Source organism: Salarias fasciatus, chromosome 1 (genome assembly GCF_902148845.1).
Source record: "Salarias fasciatus chromosome 1, fSalaFa1.1, whole genome shotgun sequence".
Classification (NCBI taxonomy): Eukaryota; Metazoa; Chordata; class Actinopteri; order Blenniiformes; family Blenniidae; genus Salarias; species Salarias fasciatus.
In genome coordinates this window covers 28,522,227-28,547,763 of record NC_043745.1, presented here as the reverse complement: position 1 = coordinate 28,547,763, position 25,537 = coordinate 28,522,227, and the positions used below count along the sequence as shown (strand labels likewise).

General features: G+C 39.7%; 1 protein-coding gene across 4 annotated transcripts in view; it reads left to right on the top strand.

The window, feature by feature from the left end:
- Positions 1–25,537, top strand: part of pcdh9 (protocadherin 9) — a 198,854-nt gene that overhangs the window by 131,999 nt on the left and 41,318 nt on the right. For 2 of the 4 annotated variants that reach the window (XM_030088203.1, XM_030088192.1), the window contains one exon: positions 5,617–5,692. In XM_030088203.1, the coding sequence (XP_029944063.1) occupies positions 5,617–5,692 (76 nt within the window). Of the gene's footprint in view, positions 1–5,490; positions 5,693–25,537 lie in introns of all 4 variants that reach the window. The other 2 variants (XM_030088181.1, XM_030088170.1) reach the window with 1 other exon arrangement.

Sequence of the window (25,537 nt, the reverse complement as noted above, 5' to 3'; positions counted from 1 at the left end):
TGACCACCGCTAAACAGAACCTTAGATAAATTCACCACGACTTATCCATATTCTGAATAAAGAATTGAAAAGTTCACCAGGGAAACAAGTGTATGCCAACTGTAACAAAAAACAAACAAACAAACAAAAAAAAAACAGGATGGTGGATCATTTATCAGCAAAGCGGCCTCATATCTAACCAATCTTGCCAAAAGGAGTGTGAATATTGAACTTAAATTGCCGTGAAAATCAGAAACCGGATTCTGAATTGATAATTCATATTGACAGTTTGAATCAGTGACTACATTTCTGCTATTTTTTTTTTATAAATTGACAACATTTTTGCAGAGCAGCCTCATCCCCTTGTGATAAAAGAAAAAAAGAAACAATTTATTAATGCCAATGCATGTTGAATAAAATATGTTCATGGAATTTTATGTTGGCCATCATTTATCTTCAGATTTCATGGGGTGAACTTGGAGTCATTTTTACTACATAAACATTTCCAACTGGAAAATTAACTTTCCCATCTGGTTCTTTTACAAGGTGCCAGATTTCACCATTAGCCTGTGTGGTGACAATAATATTGACTTTTTTAACTGGTGTTGAAAATATATCTCTGTCTTCCTTAAGCTGCTGCGTGTGTTGTGTGTTTCTCTGTTCATAATTGAAGGTACATCCGACTACTTGTCAGTTTTGATGTTATGTGCTGCAGTTCTAACAGGTGCTAAGAATCAGGGTCCCTCATGTTAATGTGGAGAAGTGGGATGAGGTGTAGTTCATTAGGAGGTGTGGACAGATGATAAGCCAACAAATTGGACTCTGAGGGATCCAGCAAGACAGATCTTGTCACCACACCTGTCATCTGAGAAAGATGACAGGTGAGAGTCTAGGTGACAAGCATACGGGATGACTACTCATGGATTTATGGTTTTGTGTGTGTGTGTGTGTGTGCGTGAAAAAAAGAAACATCTCCAAAGGGGCAAGACAGAAAAATGAATAAACTAGCACGCATACAGTCTGCATCCAAAAATCTGCATGAGATCTTTTCGTCTTTGAAATGATGAAGTGTGCTAATATTCTCCTGCTAAGCCAGTGTTTGGTAAATGAAAAACACAGACTCAGGCTCACACAGCACACACAGCACACACACACTGCATGACCACTCTTCCGAGGTTGCAATTTGGGTCAGACTCGGCTCCCGTTTTTGCATTTTTGTGTTTGCCTTTGTGCACTTGTGTGCAAGCGTGTTTTGTATCTGCGGTGAACCAAAGAGCGAGGGAGCGACTGATCAGGCTTCATTGTTGACGTGGCAGAATGCAGATGTTTCTCAGAACTGCTTTGCTATGATTTAATGATGAAAAGCAGAAGGCGGCAGACTTCGACTCTGGAGAGGCAGCAGGAACAGACTGCGTCAATATTAGAGTCAGAATCAAAGACGGGGGAGATTGTGATTTATTTGTCACTTTTTATTTGAACGTTACTTACAGAAACATGTTTGGGAGCTCTTTTTATCTCCACGTCTTTCATCTTTTTTAAGCAGTTTGAAAAGCTTGTTTTTGACTGTGTTTATGTCATCAAAATAGAGCCCTGCCTGACTGGGAGTGTGATGCATTTTAGGGATGAGCCCAAAGGAAATCCAAATGTTATGTTGACAGGAGACAATGTCTATCAGCTGCTAATGTGTCACTTGATCTGATGTTTCATGGAGTCTTACAGCTTGTCAGGGTTGCAGATCAAATGTCTGGGGGAATCCGAGGGTGACGCTGCTATATAACTTCAATAAAGTATGCATAAAAATTAAAAAAAGTCAGAGATTATTGTATTTCAGGACTAATAGGGGCAATAAAAGTCTGTCGTTCTGTTGTTCCAGAAGGCGTTGAAGTCAAATGTAGCAGCAGAGTGAAAGTCTAGACCCAGAAGAGATGGCAGAGACAGGAAAAAAAAAAAAAAAATCTATCAACACTACCAGTAGAACAAAGAGGAAGATCATGTCTGTGGCAGTTTATTGGTTAAAAAAAATAATGTATTTTTCAAAGGTGACCAGCAGATGGCAGAGCACCTTTGGTCTCTCAGGCGGGAGCAGGAGTGAGAGAGCAGGGCAGGGGGAGAAAGAGATCTTTTTGTGAGTTTTGTTTTCCTGGTTGACTGATCTCCCTCAGTGGTCTGATTGTGAGAACGGACTCGTGGGAAGTGTTCTCTCACCGCAGGTGTCAGACTGCTGTTAGATAAGATTATTTGTGGTGGTGAGGAGGTTGCATTATTTTGTGCGGGTGTGTGTGTGTGTGTGTGTGTATGTGTGCACACAGTCTTTCTCTCATTAAATGCCTGCCTGATAGAAACATAGAGCTATATCGTGTTCATTTGGAACCCAGTGCAACACAGAAGTTGTTTTTGACTTGCATACTGTGCTCCATATGGTCGCACTCAGGAGGAGAAAGACAGGCGAACAGCGAGGAAGCTCCTGCTCCAAGGCCGTAACACTGTTCTCCGTTCGCCACATAAAGCCAAAGGTGGACCAGCTCTGACGGATTCAGTTTGGGCTCAGCAGTAGATTAGATGATCGTTTTAGCACAGAATTGGTCAGCAGGTGCCAAAAAAGTAAAATCAGATGCTTTAGCTTTAACCTCACAGACCACTTTCTTTTTCATAAACAGCTGTTTTAAAGGCTAATAATAATAATAATAGTAAAGAAAAAAAACTCTGTTAAAGTTCTGTAGTTGTTACTTGAAATCAAATGTTCAGGTCAGTGAAACTGGTAAACATATTTACACGACCTTAGCAGGTCGTCCTCTAAATATGAATTTTATTGGACAACTGACCCATTTTAAGCTTCCTAAAATAAATAAAAAATACAGAGCAGATAGAGTGCACAAATCTGGTTTTCAAATTGTAAATTTAACACTTTTTTGAAACATGTGCAACTGAAGTTTGTTGTTGACCTCCACCCGCTCCTGTCAGATTATAATTTCAGTCCGTCTAATGTTGTACTCTCTATAAAGGCCCAAGGGCGAACGCTAGTCCTGATCCACTGCAGGCTTGCAGAAATTTAAACCTTCCAGCTGCAAAGTGCTGCTATTTGCTTTGTGTTTGTTAAAGTGAGTGTGTTTGGTCAGGCAAATTATAAAAACAAGCGGATAATAAGGGTTAGCAGGCGTGATAAGCCATAATATCTTGTAAACTGGCAGCAGGGATAGTTTAAGCCGGTCTTATGCTAATATTACTACAAGTGACTGTCAGCAACAGAGAAATACAAATATCCTCAAACATGCCTAAACCCTCTAATAAACACAAACACAAACATAAACTGGCAGGATCCGCGGACACAGGCAGTGCATGTTGTTGAAAAGAGGAACTTGATGGCGAGTAATCTGTTGAAATTCTAAACTATTAGCGTTAGTATTTGTACGATTTTTTAGTCTATCACTTCTTTTTGATGGTCCTGTCACTTCAGCAGCTTTTCAGAGCACACATTAAAACCATTAACCCAATTAATGATAAACTATCTCCTCTGTGAAATTCAAAATTAAAGGGAATCGCATGTACATTTTCAGTGCGATTTCTTCATTGCAAATGTCAAACACATATAAAACGATGTGATTTTATAATATGTTATTTGTCAAGTCTTGTGATCGCTCTTTATGTCCCCAGGCTCAGCAGGGTTTTTTTTTTAATCTCTTCCCTCCCTACGGGTCCACCATGTATGCATTTGCCTTTGTATTAACTTGTCTAAGATATTCGGATGCTGACATTGGGAATAAAGTTGCCAAATTACAAAAAGAAAAAAGATTTAGTCTTACTGATTTTGCAATGTATCACTTTATATATAGTATTTCTTGCATGATCAGAATTATAAAATGTAGGCCGTATGAAAATACTTTGCTGGCCGCTTTTAGTGCAACCTTGCCCAGGAAGCATAAAAAAAAAAAAAAAAAAAGAAGCAAAAAACAGATACAGATACAGCTATCATTAATGAAGTTGGCAAAGACTCTAAATGTGGCTCCTTTTCACTTCATTGTTTCCCTGAGTTTATTTCCATCATAAAGTGTTTTAAACTGTGCACATATGGCAGGATTTGCATTATGTGAAACCAGCATTTATGCAATTTCCAATGAGTGAATGTAAAAAAAAAGCACAGAAGGGATATGCTTTACAAATGACTTTTTCTTTGTGGTTCCCTGTTTTGTCATTTCCATTTAAAATACCACATCTGATCATCTGCCTCTTTATAATTGCCAATAGTGGCATTTAGATACCCACTGTTTTACAAGACCTTTATGGTTAATTGTAATTGATCTAATGCTTTAAATTGTCACTGGTAGCTGCAAGTATCAATCTCTCTATCAAGCTATAAATTACCTGTCTATCTGTTTATCCGTCATGAGTGTGAGAACACGCACGTAGATTATCTTGGAGCCAGCGTTTGTGTGCATGCATGCATTTTCATGCGTTCTTTCTTTCTTTCATCTTCCTTTGTGTTTAATTAAATGTTGCATGCTTTCCGAGCGGTTCTAAAATATATAATGAGGTCATTTGCATTAGACTGCAGATCGGGTGACCTTTGCTTTTGCCAATAATTACTGTAAAACCCGTCTCTGTCTGTCATCACCAAGGATGTGGCAGGGACCTCTCTGCGCTCACGAAAGGTTAGCTGGAGGCTTGTGTCTGGACTTATGAAAAAGCCTGAGGAAAATGTCATTAGAGCAAGGGGAAAAGACACTTGGAATTAACAATTGGAAATTCAATCAGGATGGCTTTAGGGAAGGTGTGTGCGTACATGTGTATGCGTGTGCACGTATGCACATTTCCAACAAAAAAAGGGGGGGTCCGACACAAATCCCGGCGCCACTTGTGCACTGAGGAAAAATTCCTCCCCTCGGTGACGGTACACAGTGTGTGGAGAAGGACGTCCCGGGGGTGACTCCTCCTGACTCTGCAGGCCACTTTGACTTTGTCAGCTACCCAAACAAATTGACAACACAAAGTAAACAATCAGGCGGCAAATGTCCCTGCAGCAACCCTGACAAACGTGATAATATCCTGCCACACATATTTAGATATTTTATGGCTGTCATCAATTATGTCACGCATTAATCACACTATGCACTTATGAAAGAGTCGCAACTTTTACACTTTTCACCTTGATGGGGTTTTTTTTTTTTTTTTCGTTACAGTGCATGATGCTTATTTGCATGCTGTTATTGGTTGTCATTGTGCAGTGAAACGTGACTGTATTGACAATGTGTAAACTCCCATCAATACCTCAGCTCCAGTCAAAATAGACTTCTTTTATTCGGTAATCATTTCTAGTCTGCAGCGATGATGTTTATTACGCTCTGCATCATTCAGTCAAAATTATTCCACACTGCAGTGGCGACCAGTGCTCGGTGTGTAAAGCAACATGCATGAGCGTGCTCAGCTCAGTGTAAAATAACACAGTGGAAAGAAGGTGGTGGGGGGGCAGAGCAGAGCACTAACATCAGAGGCTCTGTTTTGTGCTCTTGGTTCTAGTCACAGCGGCGCGTCACGTTTCACCTGCCGGACGGCTCTCAGGAGAGCTGCAGTGACAGCGGTCTGGGGGACCACGAGCCTGTAGGCAGTGGCTCCCTCCTCACACAACCTCTCCCTCTGGTGCAGGCGCAGGACGACTTCTACGAGCAGGCCTCCCCCGATAAGAGGACTGAAGCTGACGGCAACTCCGATCCCAACTCTGGTGAGTTGTAATGTATCCCCAGAATTATCTTTAACACACATGCATGGTGGCTTTCTGTGGCTTTCTGCCTTCATCTCTTTCTCCCTCCTTTTGCCGACTGTAAGGGTTGAACAACCATTGTAGACATTTTTTTTTTTTTTTTTTTTGAACAGCTGCAAAATGTTCACGTTCATTCAGTTCGGAGGTACCGTCTGCATCACAATGGCATCCTCTCTTTCAAATACAAAAGTGATCCCAGCACCAAATAATCCACTGATTGTATGCAAAACAGCAGCATCTAAAATTCTTTGTCGCAATGAACAGGTTGAGCAAAATCGAGACGCTTTCCTTTTTTAACATCAGGGAATTGATACCACTCTTGAAAAGAGATAATGAATCATCATGAAAAACAACATCTGTCTCTATAAAGGACTCAACATATCAAATACCATTTAATTTAGAGTCATTTCATTGCTCAAGTAGGTTTCTAGTGGATACACGAGCAGGTCATTCATTTCTCAGTTAATCATCCAGACTTGTTCATTCCTCCCAGGAGCAAACCTGGGCCTCCCATAGGCTCCTCACCTATTTGTGAAAGTCATTTGATTTATTTAGAGATGATTTCCCAGTTGGTGCTCAGCTGAAGATGTTAACTTCCCACCATTTCTGTTGGGAATGTACATCTCCGACCCAGTTTTCTCATTTTATCATTAAGAGGTGAGGCGTGCGCAAAGATCAAGCGCATCGCCCCAAGGTTGATGCCAGCTTGCCTGCTGAGGGTGGAGCAGCCAGCAACACACCAATACAGGCGCTGTGAGTAAACCGCGCGTGTGTGTATGATTTCTTACGAGCTCCAACTTAGCAGATGTACTCACAGTTGGCAGATGCAATCCGTGAGTAGGCCTATACTGACTCATTGTCTTCACAAATAAATAAAGCTGCACACGGCCTGGCCATGTGCGGTTGTAGTACATCGAGTTGAGCAGAGACAATGATTTTAAATGTGATTCATAAGAAGTTTACGAGCATCTCCTCAGCCACCCCTCACAAGTGTGATAGATTAAATTTGTTCTCAATAATGTGTCACACAATGTCTCTCACGCACAGGAGTGCCAAAGGAAATAATACAAAACAAACAGAAAGAAACTGTTACAGCTCAATAAAATATCAGGAGTTTGTGGCGGCATATTCGACACACTTGAGATTGAGTTTTTTAGCACTCGTTGAATCATGATGTTTCTCTGGCCTTAACCATGTGTTGCCTGATATACTTGGTCATACATCCTGCAATATGCTTCTGCTCTCCAAATCCATGTGGCTTCATCAGTTCCTGCTGCGAACACTTCCACACTGGATAATCAGTTGCTGTGAGATGTTCAGTAAGTGCACTGCATCCCATGACTGGATATTAAAATAAAAATCAAATCAGTGGAATGAATGAAGTACCAGAATTAAACTTTTACTTTTTCTTTTAAGAACCGTCTCTCCACCACACAAGGACAAGTATGTCTGAAAGAGTCTTGCTTGGATAAACCTCCATAAACCCTCATAGTAGAATCCAAAATTGCGATTAAATAAAAAAAACACATTACTTGTGAATGGAGGAGATTCGCAGTCACATAATCCCTCAGACGTATAATAGGACTTGTTACCTTGACCAGCTTGTTTCCCACTAGAAGACATTGTTTTCCCTTCTTACTCAGTGTCATCCTGTTTTGTTAGTGTTGTTCACCTGTCAGGAAACTATTATCCGTGACAAGAGTGGTCTTTGAACATTGACCCGCTGCTTGGCAGGATAATGATTTTGTGTCTTGTCTATGAGCGATGTGTTACCTGCTGCGGTATAAACTATGTGAACTCCGCGGTCCCAGGTTAACTAGTTTTGAGTAAGTCTTTGTCAGACTTAAAAAGCCCCACACTGTTTTCCCGCTAGGAGTATGAAATGAGGCAGAATGTTGACAAAGGCAAACAGAAAGATATTTGACACTTTCATGCTGCAAGTTGAGGTGTAAAGTATCTCCCATCACTATTGAAAATAACCCTATTCAGTGTAGCATTTTTAAAAAAGGACCTTGACAGTGGGTGGTCTTTCTGGATGCTTTGTTCGAGGTTTGACAATTGTATTACTCGTTGCCTTTTTTTCTGAAATATTAGCTCTGTTCAAAAGACCTTAAAGAATTAAAATGACAACATGACATGAATTATTAAATTATTACATGTCTGCAGTCCTCGGTTTTGTGCGGAATGTTTACTTTTGGCACATTCATTTATTTCTTCTCGGCAGTGGGATTCACACCGGTGATAGATTAAAGTTACCTTCAGATGAGAGCAATCAGCATGCGGTAACGGAGTTATTGAAGTTTAAGCCGAGATGTACCTGGTATTTAGATACGGCTGAGCAGAAAGCTGCAGCCCGTGATAAACACAAGGCCCACGTTGAGCTTTAAAGGACGTGAAGACGGCACGCACCTGGGATTTTCACCTCTGATGATCAATCCGATACGAGGATCTGAAGGAAAACTGACCAAATAACCTTCAGAGCCCAGCCCTGCTCTTTGTTCAGAAAACTGAACTTACTAATTATCCTTATGTAATATGGGAAAGCGGTGAGACGTATGTGTAGGCGGGGGCTTTCATCTGAATTAAGACAACATACACAGTGTGGGAGCTGCGAGAGTCTGATGTCTAACTGTCGTTCTTTTTATATAATAGAAAAGAGCATGGGAAAAAAAAAATGTTTTATGTTTCTTTGTGACTTGGAAGATATCCCTAAAGGTTCACCGCGGTACGGAAAAAAGAAGTCTGTGAATATGCAAAAAGATAGAGGGGGGTGGATGTTGAACATGATAGAGAGAAGATAACAATAACAGATGGATAATAATCAGGGACACAGCGGTTTCAGTCAACATTATGATATTCTTGGAAAGAATACAAAAAAAAAAAAAAAAAAAAAAAAGCCAAACATTGACAGTAATGTTCTGAGCGAGCCTGTAATGTGTGAGCAAAGAATCAACTGACCTTACAACACCCTGCTTTCCGATGGTGACGCATTCTAAAGGTAGACCGTATTTTCTAAAATGCTTTTGTTTCTAAGAACATTGTGTACAATTTCACAAAACAGCATTCTGTGAAGGGCACCAAAGAGAAAAACAAAGTGCCTACAAGATACTAGTTGTTTTTGCTTCTCCATCAACCATCTTGCAATTTAAAAACGCATAAAATCGGAAGCGCAAATGACGCAAACGGCACAGCACATACAATTATTGTACTTGGACTCATCGGAAGACAGCACATAATGAAAAAGCTACTTCACAGTCAACAGCGACAGCCTTCAGCCTTTGGCATTTCATATGATAGTGGGTGGAAGTGAGGCGCAGAGTAAACTTTGTGCAGTGTACTTTGGTGGATTTAGCTTCTGCTCAACACGGCCCCGGAGCACACAGTGAGCCATTCTGTCATCCAGTCAAAGCTCAAATCATTGGAGTTCAATCGGTGAATGGAAATGTTCTCATCACGACAAATAAAAAGTCAACAAGACATACAGTAAATTAACTACATGATCCAAAATAAATCAGATGACCATTTTTAGAAAACTGATCAAATGGATTAATGAAGTCATATTAATGTCGAAGTAAAACTGGAACTGAGCAAAAAAAAAAGTAAAACAGTCTTTTTAGCTATGTAGATTATTTCTTTGTTGTTAAAATGCTTCTTGGAAACAAAAAAAAGCAATCTTATATGCCTGTTTGTCAGTCCTTTTTAAAGAAGCACATTTGTGCGATGAGTGGCAGAGCTGAGCATGTGGGCTGCTGAGAAACAACAGAACCAAATCTTCTCCATCATTTCAGAACATTATACGTTATTAAATAAAGCTGAATTGAATTAAAGCAGGTTGGAGGACTGAAGCCTAAAGAATCAAAACATATTGGTGATTTTACTTTTTAATTATCCATCAATTTTTGTGGTTCTAAGTGCACTACATGAACACTAATGGTGCTTTTCCGGCGCTGCTCTGTCCGCCTCAGCTCAGTTTCGGTTGCTTTCCATCACAATGGCGTCCGACCTCGGCGCGGGTGGAGTCCTCATAGTGAGGCGATCCAGAAGTCCAGCAATGTCATGTGTCCCGTGGCGGGTCGCTCCGTTATGTATGCATTTGAACAACGGCGGCTTTGACTCTGACGCATGAGTCGCTCTCCTGACTCATCGAGTGACGTCGCGCCCAGTGAGCCAATCGGCGGCTCGACTCGGCCGGCTTGGAAAGCACCCGGTGTCAGATAACAACGCTCAATGATAAAGCTGAAAAAACCAAGGCGAGTCGAGTAGGAAAAGCCCATAACTAAATCAATAAATGAACATATACAGTACATCCGACAGTCTTTACTTCCCTTCATCATGGCGCTTGTGGTCATCATTTTAAAAGCTATGAGATGATTGCTGCTTTAATAATAGTCCACTTGACGTGCATTAATAGCTTCGTATATCCGCATTACAAACGGCATTATCCTGGTAATGATCCATGAATAAGCTGGAAGTTTCTATACACTCTCTCACTGGAACTAAATTGGCTTACGATCACATTGCGCTGCTTGCTACAGCATGTTTTCTACCTGTATTCTAGCAAAATATGACATTTAGAGCAATATGACTTTTCATTACTGCTGAGAATACGCATGAGGCCAAATCCTAAAGCTAATGTTCTCCGAGAAGACTGGGATGTACGCGTCTTTCCTCCCAGTAAAGTGGATTGACCTGGCAGAGATGAGCTGTGATGAGGGACTTTTCAGCAAACAGGCTAAAGTTTTAATTGTCGAGCTGTGTGAACTGCTTTTTAACAATGTCACCTCTTATTTGGCAGTAATTTACCCTGCGGGAGATACAGACGAAGAAAAAAACACAAAATAAGAAGCAATAATTACTTGTTTGAAGATATGTATTCAGTGTTGTTGCAGTTTTATGGTGTTTAAAATTAAAATTAAAATTCAACTGGTGACGTCACTGGATAATGTAGATCAAGGACGGTCAACTTTTACCACTTCGAAAAATGTCAACACTAGAGTTACTACTAAATAACTGTATCTCTCTAAGTTAGTTTTATTAAATCAACTTGAATTCTTACGATGATGCTAACTCTGGATTGCATTTAGTAATAAAGCATTTACAGGGTATTTGCAGTTACTGGTTTTAGGCTGCATGGTTCATGTGGCCTAAATGAACCACATAAAAACAACAAGATCTATAAAAAGAATATAGTTTTTTTCATTGTTTTTTTGTTTCAGGAATCTGGACAAAATCAGAGAGATATAGTTGTGATATATTAATTTTACTGCATCTTTAGTGATATATATGCAGCAGTGAAATCTGCTCCGAGGAGGTGGATGCAGGGCTGGAGGAGATGCACTCATTCTGAGGTGATATCTGCACAGCATCAGCTCTGCCATTCCTCCACCTGTGGCCCTCGGTGCCAGATGAGCAGTCACACATCTGTGGCATCTAAAGGAAAAAAGAAAAAAAAAAAAAAGATCCGCTCCAAAAAAAGAACCAGTTTCCTGGGTGTGAGTTATTACCGCACTCTGTGTGGCAAAGGCCAAAAGCCTGACAGAAGTGTTACAATGTTATGTTTTCCATCTTCTGGGAGTTGGACAGAAACAGTGTTTTAAATGCAACCTTGATTGCAATATCTTCAGAAACCTTCTGATATAAATAAGGTGTTTACGAGATTGATCCACTATTGAGGTGTTTTCAGGCAACAAGGCCCAGATTATTCTCGATCTCATGTTACTGAACTTCAAATGGCGCTCTCCACAGTGTGAAAAATTGACTTGAAATTGAAGTTTCGCTGTTTATTAAGTCACGCTGACAAAAAAGACAAATGAAATAAACCATGAGACGGGAAGTAATGGTCACACGCTGAAAGTTTTCTACATCGGCTGCTTGTCCCTCAGCAATTACAGTCATGTCAACAGTTTCTGCGGAGTAAATGATTCAAATGAACAACCTCACTAAAGGCTACACTTTTCGATACGCAGAGTAATCCTGCCAATCAGTTACAATTTTGAAATACATATTAGCATTTATTACTGGGTCTTTTAGTTCTGCCAGATTGGAAGTGCACGAGTGAGAGTCCCCAGACTGCAAATAAGCTGAAATAATACATGACAGAGGAGTGCGAGGGGCGAGACGGTCTTTAAGCGACTGTTATTGGCTAAAATGCTGCATGAATTATTTAACAACGTTACAGACAAGACCCGGGCAACAGAGAGACAAAAAGAAACGCATGCACAATAGTGCCCACAAGCACAGACACAGACACACATGAAAAGTCAAAGGCCAGTGGAAAATGACTGCAAGATGAAATTTGAATGAGTTGCTGGAGAGTGCTGAAGTGATATAATGAGAAATGTTGTCCTCCTTATTCAACAGCGATCCTCTGAGCTTCAGATGTTGACTGTAAAATAACCGAGAGCCTTGTGTCTGTTGACCTGCGAGTGATTTTGGTCAAACGGGATCAAAACAGATGGAAATAAAACAAATCCTTCGATAAACAAGAGCAGAATCTTGAAGCAATTTCCGAAATGTCCTCGGACCGTCCCAGACAGTGTGCCGAGCCAACAAGTTGAGTGATGTGATTACTTTGTGGTGCCAATTGGGCTACATGCACCTGATGCTCAGCTCTGAATATTCTTCCACAACACTGTTTTTTTGGAGGCACTTTCCCGTCTCTGTGTGAGCCAAATGGTTTTTCCATGTTCACGTTCAAAAAGCTTGCGTGCGTAAATAAACAAGCACTCTTTAAACATAAGCCTCAAGAACAAGCGAATACACATTTTTTTGAGAAGTGAACATAAGACGGATTTAATTAAAGCAAATGATAGTAAAGACGTTTCACACTGCGGTTAACTGTCGCAGAAACGCAGCGTTGTGTACGATGTCCCCGTGTTGGTACATCCCAGATCTCTGATCTCTGCTGGGAGCCAAAACACTGAACCGCACGCTCTGATCACATCTGCTTGAGAATTGTAACGAGCGGGAGTTTTATGCAGCTTTGCATCGATTTGTTGATAATAAGTGAATCAGACCACGAGGTGAGATATTTTCCATCATAAATTCAGAAGTGAAGTTTCCTCAGTTAAGCTGTTAGTGACTCAAATAATGTTTTATTTTTAGTTAATTTGTTTGCATTTTAAGCTTTTTTTTCTGTCTCTTAAATGAGGATGTGTGATGGTCTGTTTCTCTCCTTTAGTCCACATGATAAACTTTCTTCATGCAAAGTCAGCTGGGATTGAATTTTAATAAAACAGTACCGAAAATGGATAATAACGTAAGAGTTAATCAGGATGTGGGCACAGCAGTTCCTTCTCACTGCAGAGGGTGAAATTGAGAGTTAATCCTAAAATATCCGTTCAATCCCCAATGCAACGTTAGAGCAAGTTATGCAAAAATATTATCCACAAAAAAGATTTATCTTCAGTTTTCTAATGAAACGTACTCGACCACCTCACAAAACACAAACAATAGAGCAATCGGAGGTCAAACGTAATATTTCAACATGTCCTATTCTAAAATATCAGTATATTATTAGTGTGTTTATTTTTCCTGATGTTCGTAATCGTGATGGATGTGGCTCCTGCATATATCTGCAGCATTCACTCAGCACCACTTAGAAACAGCTAACCAATCATCCTTCATTGATCAGCTTCACAGCATCAGGGACAAAATGTTGCCGATAAATATTTCATTTTGCCTTGGGTTATCTGTTTCTACCTAAGGGCAATGTCTAAACCTGACCGTACAGTAAGTTGGAAGCTTTTGTAAGTTCTCTGCTATTTTTCACGGCTACGTTTACTATTTCCTGTAAATTACACCTTCTGTCAAGATTTAAACTACTAAATCACATAATCAAAATCCAAAATTGCTATTCACAACCTCCAGCGCATCCGTGATCTCCACTGCTGAGGAGTGAAATGTGGCCATTTTCACATCACATTTCCTCGGTATTTTATTTACAGGTGCACGGCAGGTTGTATGGCCTCCTGAAAATTTGATCATCAAAAGATCATAATTCTGTTTCATGAGGCGTGTGTGAGTTTTTGTCCAGGCCCTCCGGGTTTCCTAACACCCTCTAAAACATGCACTTCAGGTTAATGGGTGTGTGTTTCCCCGTCTCTGCCCTGCCGTGGACCGGCAACCGATTCACACCTCATATATCCAAACATCGGAATAAGCGATGATTCCAAGTTCACAAGATTATAGACAATCATGTTGGAAGTTGTTTGCTCTGGCCTTGAAACTTGGAGTTAAATTTTAGTGCTTGGGTGAAAAAAAAAAACACATTTTTTTTATCCAAGATGGCGAGCCGTTTCACACTTTACGATATCCTTTTGTTTTTGTGTCCTTGTTCACTGGGATGAAAAATTAAACTAATGGCCTGTAATTAAATTAGCTTTTCAATGAAGAAGTGGCATTAGAAGAAAAGCCCTTTTGACAATTATATTCTTAAAACATTGTCTGTGCCCTTTAACCAAACGGCAAATGCTGAATTTCATGAGCGGTGATTGAGCAATTACAACCATCACTGATAGCGTGAATGAAGAGGGAGGAGAACTTTCTTTTAACAAAACTAAACTATCAAAACAGATTTTTAAAGTGAGGGAGTTATGTGGAAAATATGGATAATTGCATTTTGACACTGATATGAAAAGACGGTGATATAAAAAGCTTACAAGAAAGCTGAACGCTAAGAAACACATTTGGCATTGAAGCAGTTGACAGCAGGTTTATAAAAGTATTCTTTTTGTGTTGCTTGGTGTCTCCAGCTATGATAACCACTAATAAATAATGTGTAACTTTACAAATAGAATTCAATCGAACATACAAGTTGTTCTGAACACACTCCTGTTGAATTAGTGCTTTCATAAATAATGCCAGAACAAACGGTATTTTGTTCTTTGATAGTGCTGCTGGTTAGCAGGGTGATCTATTATGCATTACCAACGATAATAAAGGAAATAATTCATCAATTCAGCTATTGTCTCTGCAGTTTTATCAAATTTTGACTATGGGTGTACAATTTGGAGAGAGCACTTTACCTTGAAAATTTGTTTTTAAGCCGTTGGAGGAAACTACAGTAAATGGAGAAAAATTCCACTCATGCACAGGGGAAACATGCAAACTCTGCAGAGACAAAGCCTAAACCACACTCAAGATACAAGGATATTCTGGATGGGAGGCAAGAGAACTAATCATTACAATAGCTTGCAGCCCGGAAAAATCATCATTTGGGTCACTAATGGCCTGACTGGGTTTGTGTGTGGAAGCCGTCCTCTCCTGGAGAGGCCATTGTGACTGTACAGTCACTCATTTTAATCAAATGACAGACATACTATTACCTGTAGTGGCAGTGTCCATTGTTTCAAATATTTCAAATTACATTGCAAAAGACAAAGTGGGGAAAAAATAGGAAGTGTGAGCAGACGCACATTAAAGTACCTCGCAAATGTTCAGGCGTTGAACAAAAAAGAAAAAAAAAAAAAACACTGTCCAGTCATTTAAGAGACGGTGTCACCGTTCCAGTCAGCACTGTGATGCTTTCACACCTTTCTGAAGAGAACAAATCAAGCACAGGCAGAGGTTCGCCGTCGCATCCGCATGTCCTATATTCAAGTGTCATCAATTCCGTGCATGAATCTGCGCTTTAATTAATCGGAGCATCACAACGGAAATTACAAGGTTATCGCCTTACATTTTGAGGAGACTAGTCAGAGGTTATTTCAGTTTATAAAAATATCTTTCATGACATTTTGAAAGGTATCAGTGGTAAATGCCTGGCACTAAAATCTACTTTTCAGTTCATCATAAAAGGATCATAGCAGTGTCTTAATTTTTTGGAAATATGAAAGCTTTTTTAAAACTATTTACATTTCCTGAATTTATCTTCAAGGTAAGAAAAAAAAAAGACGCTCTCTCTTATTTGTATTTAAATCACATAAAGTGATTAAAATAAGCTTCAGTATCAGATGTCAGAGGTGAATGAGCAGACTCTTACAATTCACTTCACTTGTTTTAGACAGTCAGTGGCTTTTTGTTCCGTTTGTTTTCTTCTTCATTTCATCTCAAGGATTTACATCTCTCCCTCCGCTCCGTGGCCGCTTTTTGAACTGTATGTGAGGGAGTGTTTGAAGATGAGAGACGTCAACAGCAACACGGTTGAACAAAATAGTCGGCTGCGCGATTTACGTGCAGCGACGCGGCTGACTGACGGGAAGCTGGGAAGCAGCGGGGGCGGGGGGGCGAGTGGGCAAGGTGCGTGTTGGAACGGGACCGGGTGAGGGGAGCTGTTAAGGGGCTTTGTGGAGAGGGACAAAAATGCTCAAATGCAAGATTGTTATGTCCTCTACCATGAAAATGGAACCACTTTAGCCATTAATCATTGATGGACAGGAGATGATGGAGAACTCCCCTGCTGAAGTGTTCCGCTCCATCCCATTCAGAGGCGCTTTGTCTAAAACACCAGAGCGTCTTTTCAGGTCCACCTCTGCCAAATATTCATGTCACAAAACACAAATTACCCCCCACGTTTGGCTCGGGCCCGGCTAGGAAATGTTTCATTAAAAATTTAACTACTGTGAAATTTCACAGTTATACAAATTTTAGCCATCAAGGCGTGCCTGGCTACTACGGCTAGTGTTTTTTTTTTTTTTGTTTTTTTTTTTTTTGAAAATGTCAACATATTTTAATAGTGTACTGGCTACTTATTTCCTCACAATACTGTTCAAATATGCTACAGGCAAGAAAAAATGGTCACATTGCCACGTTTTCATAATTGTTTGTGCCAGATTTGTGGTGCTGTATTTCCCAGGCGTCCCGATTGTTTCTCCATGCTGGAGAACATTGGCAGCTTCTTTACTGCAGTTTACCTTTTGTGTCATCAGGCTTGTTTTCATGGAAATGTTGGAGTACTGCTCCACACAAAGTCGGAACTGCTTTACTTTGCAACTTAATGTATCCTATCCTCTATTTACTTCGTTTTTCCAAAACTGACTATGTTTAATGGATCGTTTCTCAAATGATAAGTCATTCGCTGATATCGAATAAGCAATAGTAGTTAGGAAAATGCTCCTTTGCCTCCTGAAATCGCTCACTTGAAGGTAAAAACAGAACAGACAAAAAAAATGGGAATGTAAGTATTGCAATTCACTAGAAGCCACTCATTCTTTGTGAACATACAGTATACGCATGCAAGGCTAGGAGGTCTTTTTTAATTCTTATTTTATTCTCTCTCCCAAGAATGGGCCGCTGCTTTATTTATTGTGTATATGCAGGTGATGCCAGGTACACTACTGTGCAGGAGGCGCAATACAAGGCTGTTTTTTTAAAAACTATTCAGCTGAGGAAACATGCTCAAATGTAGTGTAAAGCATGCTTTTAAAATATTTAAATTGAAGAAGACAGAGAGAGGGAGAGAGAGCGAGAGAGAGAGAAAGAGAGAGAGAGGGGGGCATAAAAGAAAGGAAACACTAAATGTGGTATTGTTCTTTTTTATTTATTGTAAATGTAAAATATTGGCCTTTCAAAGTTATTCCAGCTCATTAATGATTTAAATCATTTGGTTAACCATATGGTATTGTAGGGGTTTAAACAATATGCTTAGCCTTTGTTCTTCGTTGGCTCTTGATTTTGTTCTGGAGAAAATAATATACAGGAGGAGGAGAATATATTTCAAAGTCCAAGCTATAAGTGAAATATGTGCCGGAGGTGTCTACATTAGCATACGAGCACAGGTGTTCATGGAACGTATTGCTCTCGCGCAGTTATTGAAAAGTGGGCTTTGACTTGGGACACTTTTGACTTTGACTGGACAGGAAGCAGAGTGCAACACTCTGGATGCGCTGCAGGCGTCGAAAGAAGCACTTTAGTGTCACAGCTAATAGCATTGCAGTTGCAGTAAATCAAACATGAGGCTGTCGCCATGATGTGTTGCCTTTGCTACAAACTAGTCTTCTTGATGCTCACGGCAAACAAGTGTTGGTCTCAATGTTCATTCAGTTGAACAGAGACGGTGAAGGAGTTCGGACTGTTCGGACTGGACTCCCCAGTGATTGAACGTCACGGCTTCAGCAGTCATGAGTCAAATTTAAATAAATGCTGATACACAGATAAAGAGACAAGGCATTCTCCTCTGATATGAGATGTTTTGACTTCAATATCACATTGAGAAGTTCTGTTAGACACACTGTGGGAAGGTCACACTGCTCTGGCATTAAGGTTAAGAGGAGACATGAACTCTGATCTGCTGCTAAATTAACCGGGCTGACTGACAAAATGACAGAGAAGTTTGGAGTTCTATTCAGAGCAGCAGCTTCACTCTCAGTCACACGACATTTGTTCAAATCTTTTGCAATCGCAAATAAAATCTCCTCTTCAGCATCAAAACTTTTACTCCTCATCTTTGGTTCTGTCTCAGAGAACTCCACAGCAGGTACTATTTCACATTGTTGGTGAAACGTAAAAGGTGTTACGGCTTGTTCTGCTTCCTCTTCTTCACTTTTAAACTACGGAGTCCAGCATTAATGCATCTGTTTAAAACTGTTTTTTTGCAAACAAGCAAACACCGCAAATGATGTGTCTTAGCCTTCGTTCAAATATATCGTATTTGAGTCAAACTAATCGTAGACAAAAAAGAGAACAATATGAGAGGGTGCGCAAACAAAAACCCTGTGCAGCCCGCCACTGTTAATCAGCTATTTTGGGGGCAGTCAGTCAATTAAACATTGTTCACATGTGCCTGTAGTGATGTAGAGCTGTCTAGCGAGCATGATAGACGACTCCAAGTCAATAGCAGTTTCCCTAACAAATCATGTTTGTGTACTGTCATAAAAATGATGAAAAAGTTAGAAAAAAATACGAGAGGAACGCCATAAAATATAAGATACATATAAACAGCTCCAGTACCAGCGACTGTGCCGTTTCAAAGACTTTAAATATCCCGAGGCCCCCGCACATGTGTTGGGATTGCAGCCATAAGACATATGTTGTCAAGACAGCGCCAGCTCTGTAACTGTCTGTTTTGTTGCTTATTTATTCACATAAATGCATGACATGATGTGTTTCGTGAGTGCTTTATTGCAGAAATTAGGACAATTTGAAAGGATTCTCTCAATTGAATAACAGACAAGTCGACTAAAACACTGAACTCTGTGCCAACAGCTTTGTCGTTTTCTGTAGTACAGATGCCCGGCAATCGACTATCCAGGATAAACAAATACCAGACTGTCACTCAGTCTGGCAGCCATCCGACCACCTCAGTCACAGACAGCCAGTGATGCCACTGAGATGGTGGGATGCCAAAACGCTAGATGACTGTGACAGATCTTTCGACTACAGCTCCACACTGCTGTGACAGACCCTGCAGTACCTGTTTGCATATCCCTTTAACCGTATACCAAAGTGATAAATCAGTGTGCGGCTCCTTAAACTATAGATGTGCCACTCTGCCGGGTCACGTCGCGTAAAGTTGAGTTTTGAGTGGATTTCACTTGCCAACACCGTCACAAGACGGCCTCGCTCTTGCCAAAGCTCTGTTCTTTAGGGAGGGATGATCTACGCATATTCGCCGTTTAAAGTCTCCTTAAAACCCAGTTCTGCCATATGCGAGGACGAGTGTGTCTGTGTTTGTGTTTCTTCTGATACCTAAATCCCATTGTGTGAAGAGGAAGTAGCAGGGTAGAGTAGCTGGGGCCCCTGACCAAGCCTGTGGGTGGGTGGCATGGATTCATAAATCAGGGAGCAGTGTTAATCTCTCTCAGGTATTGGAAAGCCAGCCCTCAGTAAATATGTTGCCCCAGGATACAATGGGGTTTAAAGGATTTCTGTCTCCAAAGAGAAATTAGGCAGGAGCTTCAGAAGTGAGCTAAATGGAAATGCTTGCTGGAGCATACAGAGAGAGCAGGGTGCTGCTGTCAGCTAGTAAACATCGTCTGAGAGTAGCCTCAGTCATTATCGTGGCAGTTGGTGCCAACGACGAGGGGCGAGCAGACGGGTGGGCTGATGAAGAGCATCTTCTATGCTGATGATTAGTCACAATAGGGAGGAGAAAATCTGAAGACTGTTGGATTACACTGCTGGGAATGAGAATTATGCGAGCGATAAGTACAGTGAGCGGCTAATTACATGAACTCACGGCTGGAACTAGCTTGAATACATCTTCAGTAGCAGTTGAACTTTAAAACACAGAAAAAAAATGTTTTTGGTTGGATTTTGTTGACTTGAACCTCCCGACATGAAGAATCAAAGGAGGAAGTTTGTTCTGTCCTTGTAGATTTTCTTCTGAGCACAGGCGTCTAACTTTCAGTGTTAAAGATAGATATAAAATTATTCGGCGTCAGTTGCATGTTATATTAATTAACCCATCAGTTAACCTTTATTTAGACTTTTCACTTGCATCAAAAAGATAGTATGACTTATTAGCAAATACAGATGATTTCTATTAGCATCTATGAAATACATAAATTCATATTCGTTAGTTTGATGGAATGCATTTAATGCCATCCAGGTAAAAAGGTTGTATTTTTGTTTAAATACAGAAAAGATAAAGTAAATACTGATAAAGAAGTGCAATTAAAAAAAAGTCTTCTCATAAGTTAATCAAGTAAGTAATTACATATTTGTCTGACCCACAGTTTGAAGTGAACTGCCTGCTTGCGGCGTGTTGCAGCAAACAGAATTTATGATGTACACATTTTCCCTTGAACACACACAAGTGAAGAAAAGGAGTTTGACTTCACTTTGATCTTTGCTTGCAGATTTCAAAAGGATATCCCAACAGATTTTAGCTCTTCTTGTAGTTATGCTTTTTTTTTTTTCTTGAAGTTGTTCATTTCAGTTTATTTGCTTATACAGTATTCACTAGCACTGAAAGAAGGTCGGGTCAGGTCAAGGATTTCATATTTAGCAATGCTGTATATAAAGAAGAGAAATTACAAGATGATTAAAAGTTCAAGTCCTGGGTATGAATGACTCTTTGTGTCTTGTCCTTTTTGATTCTTCTTTAGTAATTACACGTTTTTATAGTACAGCATTCACTTCAACAGCGAAATTAAGCTTTGAAAATGTGAAAAGAAAAGCAGTTTATGACACATCTTGTTAAGTATTATAATAGCTTATACAATGCCACAGAAAGTCCCAGTAGTCACGGGGTTTTTCTCTGGGAGCAGTTCCTTCAGCAGCTGGATATCCAACAGTTAACCTCTGTTACCCAGGAAGGTAACATGAAGTCATGGAAACACTTTATAATGCCTTATGTTTTATTCTCTTTGAATGGCCAAGATGAGCTGAAAATCCATCTGCATGCAGGATGAAATGTCGGAGTGTAGTGATGACAGCAGAGTTTCCAGAAGTAAAGTTTAGGAAGGTAAAGGTTCTGAAATGTGATCAGATATGAAAGCAATCAGTATTTTATTTTATTTTTTAACTTTCATGACACACATGACACACAGTGGACTGTTAGGGTGTCTTGAATTTATTTTGGGGCGGTGTGTGTGTGTGTGTGTGTGTGTGTGTGTGTGTGTGTGTGTGTGTGTGTGTGTTTGTGTGTGTGTGTGTGTGTGTGTGTGTGTGTGTGTGTGTGTGTGTGTGTGTGTGTGGTCGCATGCAATTACATTCATGCACATGTGCACACAAGCAAAAACTGAATGTTGAATGTAAATGATGAAATCGATCATATTTGCCCCCATATCTTAGTTTTCAGTCTGACACTAAATTACTTCACCAATTCAATACAACCTTTTATTTCTGAGTGATTTATATTTTTGAAATTGAAACAGGAAGTCTTCATATTAAACCATTTCAAATGTAACTTTGCCACAAAGGTCAATACGTCCTCATTTGTCCCCTCTTGCTGATGATGCTATGAAGTTGTTGTCTTAAAAACAATGCAACATAGAGATTGAGGTTACCTGGAGCAAAATATGTATGTATACATCATAAACAACATCATAAACAACATCATAAAGTTTGAATTCGAAACATAAAGTATTGTCTGTATGTGACTGATTTGCTTTCAAGCAACATTTAGATGTTCAAGTAAACAACATGGACACTGGTGTTGATATATAACTGGAGCTCTGTGCAACAATTCACTAAATGTCCTATCATATAAATTTCGGTAAGAAAAACCAAAATTTTCGAAAGAGTGTGTTCTGTGCAATTTATGTTTCATTTCACCTGTCTTAAACACAAGGTGCATGGGGTCACAAATATAAATACGAATACAAATACTTTATTGTCCACCAAGGTGGAAATTTGTCTTTGGTTTCACCAGACATATTAAAGCACATAACATTCGCACATGGCACGACATGACATGACACTACATTTTAAGCAACATTTCAAACAACAATATCACCCATGTAAAGAGTTAACACAACGCACAACAGAAGAGTAAACAATTTTATCTTTGGTTTGCCTTTGCAAACATATATTAGGTGTGAAATTTGTTTTATGCCAGCTTAATTTCTCCTTCATTTCACTGCATTGAAAACAGCAACATAATCCACATCAAAATGTGGAAAAGTTTACGCTACACATTTCAATTGTACTGACACGTAATATATGGCTGCTTAATCACCCCTGGCTTTTTTGTCATGGTCTGTAATACACCATCTCTAACAGTGTCTTGGTGAATGACAAATGTTACCACAATCTGTTGCAGTGTCAAGCGGTAAAATAAACCTGCAGGCCCTCACGCTCAGGGAGGCAGAAAGGGAGCGAGACAAAGAGTGTGCAAGAGAGGCAGTATTTATACTGAGACAGCAACTTAAATGGGTTATCATAGCATTAAAGTTCCTCTCTGACTGGGCGCCTTTAACATGTCACTGTGAGAGTTCTCACAAAGCAAACGGTATCTTCAGAGAAAGCTGCACCTTAACCCCGGCGAACTGATCTGGGGGTAGTGAGTGTTGTGATAGGGACTAATCCCCCGCTGTGTGCTTTGAGTAGGACTCAGAGCAATACACCAGAGGAAACCAAGGAGAAGTGAGGAACAAGGGCTAAGAGAGAGACTTCAGACAAACTGAAAAATGTGTTGAAGTGGTGCTGTCACCGTGATGAATCCTTCCAGACATCGTCTCGGAATGGGACGGAACCTGAACGCGCACGAGTGCAGGAGCGTAAATGGAGACCGTGTTTATGCAAGTGGGAGTGTGAGGATGAATCTGTGTGCACGCGCGGGCGTGTGCGTGTGTGTGTGAGAGTGTGTGCATGTGCACTGAATTTCTGAGTGAAGCATATGGCGTTTTGCTAGTGGAAAAATCCACCAGGAACCAAGCTGATGCCTCCCGGTTAATTGCTGAAATTTACCCATTTAGAATTCGGTGTGTGACACTGAGAACTCACCAGATGTTTGGAAGGTCTCTGTTAAATTTAAAAAAAAAAAAAAAAAGAAGAAGAAGAAGAAGAGGGAAACAGAAGAGCTTCTCAGGTGCACATTAGACTACTTTATTAACATGCAAATCAATATTTCGTAGTCAACATGTAAACAGACGAAAAAAAAAAATCTTACCTCGAGCAAAATATTAATATTGCATGCTTTAAAATATTTTGTTTCCCATTTTTAATTATTAGCTTCTGAGGTAGAAACAATAGTGGAAATTTGTACTCAATTGCACGACTGGTAATTTGCCAAAATAGTACTAATCTAAGCATGTGAGCACATTAAAAGGAAAATGTCCTGCTTGTTCAGAGATTAAAAGATGAAGAAATTGGCTTTCAGTGTTTTGACCTACCCAATTAAGCTGTAATTGCACAAAAAAAAAACATCTGATGTTAGTAATACTTTTTTTTTTTAATCCATCATGAATTTTCAAAATAAATTTCACATTGTCTCAATTTTAAAAGTGAAAATGTGTCATGATTGTGTTTTTGTCTCAGAAAATTGTCATGTTTGCACCACATGGAAATGGCAAAAAAAGCTGGAAAATGATTTAGTTAGCATGTTGGTTCACTAGTGGGAGCTGTTGTTTTCTTTTTGTAATGGTACCGCCCACACAGGCTAGCAGAGGAAAACACACTATAAACGTTAACAGTGGTGAGTACATAGACATTTGTATATGGACAGGTACATGGTATTGACGCACCTCATGTTTTACACTATATTTGAATTTATTGTTCTTCCCTGTGCCCACCACAAGGGGATGCAGGAAACCATAGGAGCCCTAGTGAAGCTATGAAAAGCTGCTGATTGTGCACGCTGTACATGGTCCCTATGGAGTGCAGAGTGAACCCCCTTCAGTGGTTGCGCCCTGCGCTTATCCGCATTGCCCACAGCAAAAAACCGCCCCTGGTCTAAATTAACTTTTTCATATGGTTGAAGGACTTTGGCAGTGTAAGGACAGTTGTTAAAAAATATGTCTACACTATTATTTTTAACATTACACTTTAATTCAAACATTAGATATTTGATTAGTTTTACCCAGGAATGTAGGGGCAAAGCAGGAAGTTTGTGAGATATGTTAAAAACAGCATGACGGGTAGATTATTCATCCATATGAATCAGTTCACATGCAAACACCTCATATTATATGGGTTTCAAAATATAGTAACTGATTACACAAATGAGAGTATATGTACTTTTGGTGACGCTAAAACAAGGTTTTCTCATGTTTCTAATAAACTCATCACTTTTCCTATAATTAAATTTCCCTCTGAATATTAAAATACAGCTATGTATCAGAAAAAAGCTTATTGGTAAACAAATAATGAAATTAATGCAAAACCATTAGAAAACACCCAATATGTTCATCACAATGTGTGAAATTCTGTTCACTTGCTGAAGAATAAATACTTGTAAAAAAGTTTACATTATATATCAACCCAACCAGAACAGCAGAAAGCTCTGAGCCTGGTTCTGCAAAGGTTTCTTCCTTTTGAAAGGGAGTTTTTTTTCCTTTCCACGGTTGCTTATGCTTGCTCATGTGGATCTCCTGGCTTTTCTCCTCTAAAAGTGTCTGGAAATGACTATGTTGTAATTGACACTTTATAAATAAAGCTGAACGAATTGAATTTATAGCAACTTCGATATGTGTGTGCATTCTCGCTAATGAGCAGAGCTGCAGATGAAGGAAGCCACAGAAGAGGCACCGAGTTATTTGTCTGCTCATCTGTGTGTCACGCTCGATATCTCAGAGACTGTTGATCTGATTTTGACACAGCTCGGTGGAATGATGCATCTCACTGTAGCGTTCAAGTATTTAAAATGACACCGAATAGCTGAAGGCACATCAACAATTAAGGGTCAACAAAGGGGACATATTTGTCAGTGACAGGCTGACGGGAACTGAACCGATCGTAGAGGACAGCGTGTTTACAGTTGTTTTTTTTAAAAAGGATAGTGCTGCCTACACATTTTTGGTCCGTCGTCAGTGTTAAAATCTGGCTAAATGAAACTGGTAATAAACTGTTAATGCCATTAGAAAAACAGCTAAATTCACATGACTTTTTTACCAAGTTGAATTGTGTAGCACCATTTTATGGAAATCTTATAATCCTCATCTATTTACTTTTTGTTTTGTTTTTTTTAATCATTGTATACAATATAGAACAGAACTTTATTGTCATCATGTCAGCATGACAGCATTTGGTAAGATAAGTAAAACCTAACACATAAATAAGATAAAATAACTAATAATCATATAACTTCAACAAAACCCAGGCATTCAGAGGGACAACATGCAAACCCTCCATATAAAGGCCTCCCAGGCAGAAACGGGGTTCAACGCTCTTCAAATGACGGAGCGCTGCTAACGGCTACTCCACTGTGCAGCACCTGCAATACCTACTGTGAAATCAGTATTTAGAGATTGTTTCATAAAGTCT